The sequence below is a fragment of the Mastigoproctus giganteus genome, chromosome 4 (assembly GCF_048544385.1).
Source record: "Mastigoproctus giganteus isolate SK-2022 chromosome 4, ASM4854438v1, whole genome shotgun sequence".
Classification (NCBI taxonomy): Eukaryota; Metazoa; Arthropoda; class Arachnida; order Uropygi; family Thelyphonidae; genus Mastigoproctus; species Mastigoproctus giganteus.
In genome coordinates this window covers 167,769,537-167,782,231 of record NC_143578.1, presented here as the reverse complement: position 1 = coordinate 167,782,231, position 12,695 = coordinate 167,769,537, and the positions used below count along the sequence as shown (strand labels likewise).

The 12,695-nt window shown below is 40.3% G+C and overlaps 1 protein-coding gene across 1 annotated transcript; it reads right to left on the bottom strand.

Annotated features, from left to right (window-relative positions):
- Positions 1 to 2,359: 2,359 nt before the first annotated feature.
- LOC150087178 (uncharacterized) lies at positions 2,360 to 3,655 on the bottom strand. The gene has a single exon (XM_090372395.1). It carries the CDS (start codon positions 3,653 to 3,655, stop codon positions 2,360 to 2,362), a length of 1,296 nt encoding a protein of 431 aa, XP_090228521.1.
- Between the last annotated feature and the right edge of the window lie 9,040 nt (positions 3,656 to 12,695).

Genomic DNA, 12,695 nt, shown 5'->3' with positions numbered 1-12,695 from the left:
AATAGCATGATATAAATGAAGGAGTGTTTGACGGTCAGCACCCCATGTTGTAGCTGATAATACTCTCAAAATGTTTAGTTTCTTGAAACAGGTGGTTCTAAGTTCTTTAATATGGTCAAGAAAGGTCAATTTTTTATCTAAAGTTAATCCAAGGAAACGAATGGTAGGCACAACAGGTATATCATGGTTCCCCAGCTTTAGAAGTGGGTCAGGGTGGAGATTACGTCTTCTACAGAAATGAACTGCAACAGTTTTTTCAGGTGATATGCGGAACCCGTTGTCTGTGGCCCACGTTGTAATCTTATTAAGAGCTCCTTGCAATTGTCTCTCAATCATTCTCATGTTCTGTGAGTGACAAGATATACTGACATCATCTGCATATAAGGTAGTAAATACAGTGGCTGGAATGACCTTGGTAATTGAATTGATTTTTATAGTGAATAGAGTGGCACTTAAAACTGAGCCCTGTGGAACACCTTCTTCTTGGATGAATTTTCGGGAAAGAGTGGATTGAATACGGACCTGGAAGGATCGCTGCTTCAAAAAGTTCTGTATAAATCTTGGCATATTACCTCTGAAACCTAATGCATGTAGATCACGGAGAATTCCGTATCGCCAAGCTGTGTCAAAAGCTTTCTCAACGTCTAAATAAACTGTAGTCAAATGTTCCTTCCTTAAGAAGGCATTGCGAATCTGGTTTTCCATTTGTATCAATAGGTCTAAAGTTGATCTACCTGTATGAAATCCGCACTGCGATGAATTGATGAGGTTGTATTTGCTCAGCACCCAGGTGAGTCGAGAATTTACCATTTTTTCCATTATTTTTCCCATACAGCTGGTGAGGGCAATAGGTCGATAGTGACGCGGGTTGATTGGATCCTTGCCAGGTTTTAATAATGCTATGACATATGAGTGTCGCCAGTTATCAGGGAAAGTATCTTCTGTGAAAACCCGATTATATAGCTGGAGTAAGACACAAAGCGACTTTTCGCTCAGCTCTTTCAACATGACATAGTGTATTCCGTCAGGTCCAGCAGCACTGTGTTTCGAGCTGTTAAGAGCAAGCCGTAGTTCAATTATGGTAAAGGGACAGTTGTACATTTGATGGTGGTCTGTGTTAAAATTTAGGGTCTGCTTTTCAGCAAGAGACTTTAATTTCTGAAAGTTTGGCGAGTATGAGGATACAGCAGAGGTTTCAGCAAAGGATTCTCCGAGAGTGTTGGCTATGTCTTGAGGTAGTGAAACATCATTGCCGTTTATATTCAGTATTGATAGATGCGAAGGAGGATATTTATTATACATTTTTCTAATATTTTTCCAGATGGTTTGTGTTTTAGTGGACCGTGTAATGGTTGAGGCAAAACGTTTCCATGACTCTCTTTTACTTGCACGCTGAATGCGTCTAGCATTGGCTCTGGCTTTCTTAAAGTGTACTAGATTAGCAGCGGTAGGGTTTTTGCGAAATTTATTCCAGGCTTTATTTTTCTCTCGTTTAGCTTGATTGCATTCATTGTTCCACCAGGGTTTTGGTCTTATTCTATGATCTGTGCACACTCTTGGTATTGCTGCTTCTGTGGCCAGCAATATTTGATTTGTTACATAATCAACCGCATTATTTATTGACATATTTGAAACAGTTGTTTTCTGCAGGGTGGCTAGTTGCCTATATTTTTCCCAATCAGCTTTGGCAAAGTTCCATTTGGCAGTTTGATTATGACAAGGTGGAGAATTTGATTCTACACGGCAGACTATTGGATAATGGTCACTACCCAGTAGACTGTCATGAACAGACCAATCAAATAGCGGAAAAAGGACTGGTGAGCATATGGAGAGATCAATTGCTGAGCTTGACCCAGAAGGTAGATGAAAATAAGTGGGTAAACCAGTATTCAGTAGAGTCAGATTAAATTTATCTAAAAGCTTTTCTAGTATTTTTCCTCGTTTATCATGTATTCTATCACCCCATAGAGGATTATGTGCGTTAAAATCTCCCATGATGCAAAAGGGAGGAGGGAGCTGAGATACAACAGTTTCAAGATCAGTGTAAGAAATGTCTTGGTTAGGGGAAAGATATAAGGAAACAATGGTAAAAGAAAAAGGAAAAGATATTCGAGCAGCTACTGCTTCTAGATTTGTTTGTAACATTAATGGTCGGGAAGGGATATTGGAGTTCACTATAAGAGCAACCCCTCCATGAGCCGAATTGCTTAAATGAGAAACTCTATCTTTTCTGTAGATAACATGATGTTTAATTGAGGTAGCAAAAGAAGCTGTTAAGTTAGTTTCTTGGAGGCAGAAGGTAACTGGGTTATACTGGAGAAGGAGATCCCGAATATCATCAAGGTTGGTGCGATACCCTCTACAATTCCACTGAAGAAAACTGGGCATTATTTGGGTAAAGTGTGGTCCTCGGTTTCTGTCCGAGGTACTGTTGGCTTATGGTGACCAGATTTTCTTTTTGGAAGTACGGTCTTCCTGTTTCCATCTCTTCTTCTGGGAAGAGATCGAGAACGGGATCTTCGCGGTCAGTGTTTTCTTCCATTTCAATCGAATCAGTTTTAGAAATATCAACACTTTTTGAGTACATTGGATTATTGGTAGAATGCGGAACAGTGATTGGTGTGTTAACAGCCTTGTTTGATTTATATGGTTTACCAGAAAGGGGCATAGCTTCCAAAATTGACCGAGCCCAATCTGACATTGATCTGTCTGGGGGAAACGTTACCTCAGTTTGAGTACCAGTCGTTATTCTTCTTTGCACAGTACTTGTTACCACAGTTGGTTTTTGGACTATTTCAGCAAAGCTGGGTCGAGTGTTAAATTGAGCCTGTACAGATTTTTTAGCTTCTTGGTACGAGATGTTTTTTTCGGCTTTGACCCGTTGAATGTTTTTTTCCTTTTTCCATAGGGGACAATCTCTGGAGTAGGTAGTATGTGGGCCATTACAATTTGAGCATTTGTGCTGCTCTGCTTTGCAGTCAGAGTGATTGTGCTCGCGTGAACCGCAGTTGGCACAAGTGGCTAAACCTCTACACACGTTTTGGGAATGCCCAAATTTTTGGCATTTAAAACAGCGTGTAGGGTTAGGAATGTATAATTTTATTTGACAATTCAGATAACCTGCTTTGATGGATGCTGGAGGTTTGGGGCTATCAAATGTTAGTATTATATTCCGTGTTGGAACTAGAGCATTGTCTCGTTTTGTGTATATGCGCTTTACATGCACAATTCCCTGGTCTTGCAATTCGTTTTTCAACTCTTCTTCTGAGAGATTTATGAGATCCCACTCAGCTATCACACCCCTGGAGGTGTTTAGAGTAGCATGAGGGGAGACAGTAATCGGTAATCCTCCAAAGGATGTCAGTTTTTGGAGCCGTTGTGATTGCCGTTCATCTGAGACCTCAACGAGCAAGTCGCCCGATCTCAGACGCTTAGTTGTTTTCGGAGATCCTATTAGATTTTCTAGGTATTTCTGAATTTTAAAAGGCGAGAGACTACCAAGAGACTTTTCTTGAGTAGAATGCAATACAAGGTGCATTGGATGCCTTCTTTGTAGTAAACTGTCAGTTTTTTGACGTTTAGCACTGCATGAGTTAGAGTCTTCTGTCTCATGAGCAGCCATATTAGGATCTTTATGTCCTGTAGAAGAGATCATTTTGCTCCTTTTAGCCCCGGAAAGATAGCTTTTCTTTCCAGGTTACCGGCCCCGCCACGGGGAGGCAGGAGCAGTGCCACAAGGGTAACCAAGCGGCTGAGTTAGTTTGGTTAGTAAGATAACAAGAAACAGAAAGGTGAATTTCCTTCCTGGAACTCTGCCTACTTTTTGTAGTGCAAAAGTTTCACAATACAAATAAATGAGGAAAACTGTGTTTAAAACCTAAAGAAAACTATTTGCTTTGCACACAATATATAGATCGCTTGGAAATCGCTTGGCTACACTAATAATCGCTTGGCACCCGGGGCCTCCAGGAAGGTGAGCTTTTGGTCAAGTATCACACCAAGAAAGCGGACACTAGGGACAACTGGTATGATTTGATTTTCTAGTCGAAGTTCTGGGTGTAGGTGTAGGTTACGCTTCCTGCAAAAGTGTATACCGACAGTCTTTTGGTTTGACAGGCGAAAACCATTGTTTTGGGCCCATTTTGCTATTTTGTTGATTGCACATTGTAGCTGTCTCTCTACCATCCGCATATTAGGAGAATGGCAGGCGATACTAAAGTCATCGGCATACAGGGTAGTGGATATTGTTTGTGGCAGGTCCTGTGTTATTGAGTTCATTTTTATATTAAAGAGGGTAGCACTTAGCACTGATCCTTGGGGCACTCCTTCTTCCTGTATGAACTTTGAAGATAAGTGGTTGTGAAATCGAACTTGAAATGAGCGGTGTTGTAGGAAGTTTCTTATAAACTGTGGTAGGTGTCCGCGTAATCCCAGATCGTATAGATTTCGCATTATACCGTATCTCCAAGCAGTGTCAAACGCTTTTTCAATGTCAAATAGGACCATCGCAAGATGTTCTTTGCGTACGAAGGCGTCACGGATGTTTATTTCTGTCTTAATCAATAGGTCAAGAGTGGATCTACCTTCACGAAAGCCACACTGCACTGGATTCATAAGGTTATTTCGACCTAGAAACCAGGATAGCCGAGCGTTGATCATTTTTTCCATTACCTTGCATAGACAGCTGGTGAGTGCAATAGGTCGATAATGCTGCGGATTTGAAGAATCTTTTCCAGGTTTTGGAAAAGCCAAAACATAAGCATGCCGCCATTTTTCAGGGAAAGTGTTTTCTTTGAATATTCTGTTGAAGAGCAATAATAGTGTCTTGAGTGCAGATTCAGTGAGTTTTGCTATCATTATGTAATGTATTCCATCTGGACCTGCTGCACTGAGTTTAGGGGAGGCTAGAGCATGATGTAATTCTGACATTGTGAAAGGGAGATTGTATGCAGCACTGGATGGTGATTCAAAATTAATTGAGTGTTTTTCAGCTTGTGCTTTGAGTGTCTGGAATTGTGGCGAGTATGATGTCACAGCTGATATTTCCTTGAAAGATCTACCTAGAGCGTTTGCAATCTCCTCTGGTTTTGAAATATCAGAGCCATTTACATTTAGCATGGGACAGTTGACACTTGGATGTTTTGCATACATACGCTGTATTTTAGCCCAAACTGTTTGGGTTTTTGTCATTTTGGTAATTGTGGAAGCGAAACGCCTCCATGCTTCCCTTTTGCTGGTCTGTCTAACTCGTTTTGCTTTTGCCCTTGCCCTTTTAAAGCAGATGAGGTTTTCTGTTGTTGGGAACTTTCTGAAGATGTTCCATGCTCTGTTCTTCTCTTTTTTTGCGGCACTACATTCATTATTCCACCACACTTTACAGCGGGCCGATATTTTAGTGGATCGATTCGGAATTGCTTTGTCTGCTGCTTGCAGTATTTTGTTAGATATATGTTCTACTGCCAAGTTTATAGGTGTTTGTTGAACTTGTTTTTCTTCTAGTGTAGCTAGCTGCTTGTACATATCCCAATCAGCTTTGTAGAATATCCATTTTGGGATTCGGTAAAAAATATGGGGAACGCTTGTATCAATGCGGCATATCACAGGGTAATGATCACTGCCCAGTGGGTTGCTGTGAATAGTCCATCCGAACAGAGGGTATATGTTTGCTGAGCATAAAGAGACATCAATAGCTGAGGTAGATCCTGTGGGAAGATGCGTATAAGTGTGGGCTCCATTATTGAGAGTTATCAGATTGTGTTGATCAAGTAATTTTTCGATAGTTTTTCCGCGCTTGTCCAGGTTGTGGTTTCCCCACAGCGGATGGTGACTGTTCAGGTCTCCTAGGATACAGTAGGGTTTGGGAAGCTGGATCACTAGTTCTTCTAATTCAGCGTAGCTTATGTTTTGGTTAGGTGGTAAGTATAATGAGACTATGGTTAAATCAAAGTTGACATTGATTCGTGCAGCAACTTCTTCAAGATTTGTCTTTAGTGGAATTGCTTTTGAGGGTATCTGGGAGTTGATGATCAGCGCTACTCCTCCATGTGCAACGTTGTTCAGATTGTGGGCAACACGATCTTGCCGATGTATTACGTATTTCTGAAGGGAAACAATTATATTTGGTGTTAGATTGGTTTCTTGTAGGCAGAAGGCAATAGGATCATACTGCGAAAGGAGATCTCGGATGTCAGCCAAATTACTGCGATAGCCTCTACAGTTCCATTGTAAGAAAGTAAGCATTATTTTGGTTTAGTGGGGCCCTCGATTTGTTTTCGAGGTGCAGAAGGTTTAGATCGCTCAAGTTTACCTTTTCCCTTCTTTGGGAAATAAGGTTTCGCTGTATCCATCTCCTCTTCAGTAAAAAGTTCTAAAATCTGTCCATCTTGGTTTGAATTATCTTCTGAATCCATATAGTCTGTTTGGTTTGAGTCGGGAGTGGTAGACACTGTAGTATTTTGCTGTTGAGTGGCATCTGGTTGTATTGTGATCGGCGTATTTATTGCTTTGCTTTGTTTGCTTTTTGTTTGGGGTGTTGGCACTGAGGACAATATTGACTTTGCCCATTCAGCTAGTGACTTTGTTGGTGGTATGGTGACCTCTGTTTGGGTAGCAATTGATACATGATTTTTGGTTATTTGGGCATAACTTGGCTTGTTAGTATTTGGAACTGGTAAGGATTTTTTAGCTTCTTGGTAGGTTACATTATGTTCAGTTTTGTATCGCTGTATCTGTTTTTCGCGTTTCCAAAGGGGACACTCCTTCGAATACGCCGGATGGGCTTCTTTACAGTTAATGCAGTTTGGAGTTGTGTTAGTGCAGTCATTTGTAGAATGTTCAGTGGATCCACATGTGGCACAGGCAGCTGCTCCTCTGCAGACCGTCTGTGAGTGCCCAAATTTCTGGAACTTATAGCAGCGTAATGGATTTGGTATGTATGGTTTAACTCGGCAGTTAAGGTAACCGGCTTTGATCAATGTTGGTGGTGTAGGATTATCAAAAGTAAGGATTATATTCCGGGTAGGAACTAGTACATTATCCTTCTTCGTGAGAATTCGCCTTACATTGATGACTCCTTCTTCTCGTAATTCCTGTTTGAGTTCTTCATCTGACAAATTGAGGAGGTCCCACTCAGTGATGACACCTCTTGACGTGTTCAAGGAAACGTGCGGTGAAACGCTGACCGAAATTCCACCAAAGGATTGTAATTTTTGTAGTTGTTCAGATTGTCTGGCAGTGACAACTTCAACCAGTAGGTCTCCAGATCTTAACCGACGAACTGTCTTGGGAGTACCTATTATGCTTTCTAGGCTTTTTTGCACTAGGTTGGTTGGTTGTTGTTGGGTTTTTTTGGCGCAAAAGCAACTTTGGCCATATTGCGCCTATCTATTAATGTTTAGTGACAAAGACATTTATATTTCTTAAATATGATTTATATCTGGTCAAAATATCCTATTAATTTTAAATAAGTGAATATATTTTCAATTTTGGAGTTATCGCCTAGGATTTGTGATAAGGTCAGAGAATCTTGGGAAGTTATAGGGAGGTGGAAGGCTGATTGTCGCGCCATGTGGTATTGTGGACATTCTATAAGGAAATGTTTTACAGTAAGTTGACAAGAACAGTGAGGGCATTCTGGAGGATTTGCTTTGGTGAGTAAATAATTGTGCGTAAGATGTGTATGTCCAATGCGTAATCTGGATATAATGACTTCTTCATGCCGATTCTTGCGAAGACTCGATTTCCATGGCTGTAGCTCATGTTTTATTTGAAACAATTTATTGTTTAATTCATTTTGCCACATTTGTGACCACTGATTGTGGAGAAACTGTTTTATGATTGGTCTGTAATCGGTATATGGAACTTTGCAAAACCTTTGGTTTACGTTTATAGGATTCTTTGCTGCTTGATCAGCTCTTTCATTACCTTCAATGCCTGTATGTCCTGGGATCCAACAGAATTTTACTTGCCTCATTTTGCTTTTAAGCTTCACAAGGTGAGCTTGTATCTGATAGAGAAAGGGATGTGATGGAGTCTGTCTTTTTTGGAGAGCTTGTATTGCACTCAATGAATCTGTGTAGATGAGATGTTTTAGAAGAGGGGAAGAATCTATGTATTTTAAGGCCATTTGTAGGGCGAATAGTTCAGCGGAATAACTACTGCATTGATTTGGAAGTTGTTGTGAGAGAACAGTGTGTGGAAGTACCACTGCAGCACCAACGTTGGTGTCTGTTTTAGAGCCGTCTGTATATATATGAAGGTATTCCGAGAACTGTGATGCGTGGGCTGCATGCATCTGTTTTATGTTGACATTTGCCAGAGTGCTTTTTCCCCATTGTTGAAAATAAGTGTCACAGTTTGGCGTGTGGGTGTGCCATGGTGGAATACTTATGCTGTTATCCTCATGTACATTTTCAAAGTTTAGGCCCCATTTTGAAATTGTTTCTTTTAGTCGTATTCCGGCTGGTTTATTTACTGTGGGTTTATTGCTGTAGAGGATTTCCCACTGTGGATTGAAAAGATACTGCCAAGTAGGATGGTGAGGCAGACTTCGGATTTTAATTGCATAGTTTAATAGCAGCATTTGCCTCCGGAGATATAATGAGGGCTCATGAGTCTCTGCATATAAGCTTTGTACTGGTGATGTTCTGTATGCACCTAAAGAGATTCGTAAGGCACTATTATGTATGGAATCGAGCCATTTGATGACACTTGGTCTACACGAACTGTACACAGGGGCTCCATAGTCTAGTCTTGATCTGATTATAGCATGGTATAGGTGAAGAAGTGTGAACCGATCGGCTCCCCACTTCATTGCAGAAAGAACTCTGAGAATATTTAGTTTTTTTTGACAGGTTGTTCGGAGGTATTTGATGTGTTCCAAAAAGTTAAGTTTTTTGTCAAGAATCAGGCCAAGGAAACGTATACTATTTGCTAGAGGTATCAGCCGGTTTTCTAGTTTTATTTCTGGATCTAGATGCATTTTTCGTTGTCTGCAGAAGTGTACAGCTATTGTTTTTTGTTCTGATAATCTGTAGCCATTGTTTTTAGTCCACAGTTCTATTTTGTTCACTGCACTTTGTAATTGTCTTTCTATCATGTTCATGTTTTGTGAATGGCACGAGATAGTAACATCATCAGCATAAAGGAATGTTTCAACTGTTTTTGGCAGGTCTTTTATAATGGAGTTTATTTTGATGACAAATAAGGTTGCACTCAGCACTGAGCCTTGGGGTACACCTTCTTCCTGTGTGTATATTTTTGACAGATTGTTTTGGTATTTTACCTGGAAGGTTCTAACTTTCAGAAAATTTTTTACCAAGAGTGGTAAGTTTCCTCGCAAACCGATATTGTGGAGATCTTTAAGAATGCCGTATCGCCAGGTAGTATCAAAGGCCTTTTCTATATCAAGACTGATCATTATTAGATGCTCATTCCTTAGAAAAGCATTTCGGATATTTGCTTCTGCTTTTATCATGGGGTCCAGAGATGATCTGTTTTTACGAAATCCGTATTGAGTTATGTTAAGAACGTTATATGTTTCCAGAAACCAGGTTAATCTATTGTTCACCATCTTTTCGAGGATTTTCCCAAGGCAACTTGTTAGCGCTATTGGTCGATAATTTGTAGGGATCGTGTGATCTTTGCCAGGTTTTGGTAAGGCAATTATAAGGGAGTGAAGCCAGGAATTTGGATAGTAGTTTTCCATATAAATTCTATTGTATAGCATAAGCAATGCCTTTAGAGATTTTTCATTAAGTTGTTGGATCATTTCATAGTGAACTCCATCAAGTCCTGCTGCACTTTTCCTAGACTTAGACAGAGCTTTCTGTAATTCTTCTATGTTGAAAGGTTGGTTATATGGGAGTTGTTTGTTGGTTTTAAAATTTAGTCTGTATTTTTCAGCTGCAGTTTTAGTTTTCTGAAAAGATGGAGTATATGCCGATACTGCTGATATATTTGCAAAAATAGTTGCCAGTAAGTTAGCGATTTCCTTGGGGTTGGTTATCTCCTGTCCATTCCAGATTATTAGTGGAGTTGGAACTGAAAGAAATTTCCCATTCAGTTTTCTGATTTTGTTCCATATGACACGGGTATCTGTATTTTTGTTAATTGTGGAGGCAAAACGTATCCATGATTCCTTTCTACTTTTACGCTGGAGATATCTAGCTTTGGCTCTGGCTTTTTTAAAATTTATGAGATTGATGAAAATGGGATATTTTCGGAAGAGATTCCAAGCTTTGTTCTTCTCTCTTTTGGCTATACTGCATTCTTCAGTCCACCATGCTGTGTCATGTTTATGGCATTTTCCAGATGACCGAGGAACTGTAGCTTCAGCTGCTATTAAAATTTGGTTTGCGACATGAGCTGTAGCATTGTCTATGGGCTGAGTGGTGATTATTTGTTCATCTATTGCTGCAATTGTTTTATATTTAGTCCAGTCAGCTTTATGGAATCTCCATCTTTTTTGGCCATCGTGATGTGCAACATCATTTGTTAGTATTTTGCAGATCACAGGATAATGGTCGCTATTCAGTGGATTCTTCAATATTGACCATTCAATCAATGGGTATAGGACAGGTGAACATATGGATACGTCAATTGCAGAGGCTGTTCCAGTGGGCAAATGGATGTATGTCTCAGTACCAGTATTAAGGAGAGAGAGATTTTGCTCCTCCAGTAATTTCTCAATCAATTTACCACGTTTATCTTGATGACGGGATCCCCACATGGGATGGTGGCTATTTAAATCTCCCATAATACAGACCGGAGGTGGAAGCTGGGCTACTAACGCTTCCAAATCTGAAAATGAAAATTCTTGATTTGGGGGAAGGTAGAGTGAGACCAGTGAGAAAGTAAAATGTACTGAGACTCGAACTGCGACTGCTTCCAAAAGAGTTTGTAGTTGGAGGCGTTTACACGGAATTTTGGAATCAATTAAGATTGCAACTCCACCATGAGCTCCTCCGGAAAAACTTCGGTCTTGTCTGTAGATACCGTAGTGGTTTACTGCTGCATTTATTTGTGGTGTGAGGTTAGTTTCTTGAAGGCAGACGCCTACCGGGTGATATTTATCAACTAGATTGCGAATGTCATCCAGGTTGCTGCGAAAACCTCGACAATTCCACTGTATTATTGTGCGCATTATATTGGCTTTGTATTTGTATTTGTCTCTGACTTTTTACGAGTGGGGGTCTGCTTGGATCGCTCAGGCTTTTTCTCTTTTCTGGGGAAGATTGGGCGAACTTCCATCTCTTCCTCAGCATGTATCTCTAAGATTGGTTCTTCTGGGGCTTCTTTTTCATATGTATCCATATGATCATGGACAGGGGGTTTGTCATCTTTATCTATATTTTTAGTATTCATGATTGGCCGTGACATAGACGGCATTGTTGGCGGAATTGTAACAGGTGTATTTATGGCTTGATTAGAAGTTGAGGTTGAAGATGATTTTGCTGATGGAGCTAGGATTGAGCGAGCCCAATCAGAAATAAAGATGTTTGGTGGGACTGTAACGTTGGTTTGAACTGAAGTGGTAGTGGTGGTAACAGCATTTATTTGTTTATGCTGTTGGACAGTTGCTGCATATGAGCGTGTTATTGTAATTGGTGATATTTGTCTTTTTGCCTCAGGGTAGGAAACTTTGTGCTCGATTTTATACTTCTGAATCATTTTTTCTTTTTTCCATGTTTCACAGTCTTTTGAGTAAGCGGAATGGTTGCCTCTGCAGTTTGGACACTGCAAGGTTTGTGCAGAACATTCGGTATGGATATGGTCTTTAGATCCACATGAAGCACATACAGCAGTCCCCCGACATACTGTTTGTGAATGCCCAAATTTTTGACATTTATAACATCTGATTGGGTTCGGTATATACGGTCGGACATGACAGTTCAAGTATCCGGCCTTTACAGTAGTTGGTGGATTTGGCAAGTTGAACGTTAGTATGATGTTTCTGGTTGGAAGTAATGAACCATCCTTTTTAATTAGGATTCTTTTAACTTGAATGACATTTTGGTCTGAGAGTTCTTGTTTAATTTCTTCCTCGGATACGTGTAGAAGATCCCATTCTGTTACAACTCCTTTTGAGTAGTTTAGGGTGGCATGAGGTGACACTTCTATGGGAATTCCTCCAAGTGTTTTCAATTTAAGTAGCTTGTCAGAATGCTTGGATTGTGTTGTTTCAACAAGCAGGTCACCTGATTTTAGTCTGCGAACCATTTTTGGTGAGCCAGCGACATTCTCTAAACTTTTCTGGATCAGAAAAGGAGAAAGCTTGCTGACTGGCTGGTCAGTCAAAGAATGTATTATGAGGAAATGAGGCCAGATATTCTGGTCTGTATCCTTCTTTTGTCTCTTAGCAAAGGAAGGGGTATATTCTTCCTGCTCTCTAGAATGTGATGGGGCATTGAGCCCGCAAGAGTCTGTGTTGGTATAGTCCATCTTTGCTCCTTTTAGCCCTTGGCAGAGAGACTTTTCTGCCAAGATTTCCGGCCCCGCCACGGGGAGGCAGGAGCAGTGCCTGGTGTGACCAAGCGAAGATTAGTAGGTATTAGTAATATACTATGAGAAAAAAGAAAGGTGGCTTTCCTTCCTTGCTCTGTACAGGGACTTTTGTTACGAGAGCTGTTATAAAATGAAAAGATTTTTTAAACGATAACAACAAAAAGGAACTGTAAATCGCTTTCTGGAAATCG

What these genes read in the sequence shown, in the direction of transcription:
- LOC150087178 (XM_090372395.1), bottom strand. Translation starts at nt 3,655, where the DNA reads ATGATCTCTTCTACAGGACATAAAGATCCTAATATGGCTGCTCATGAG.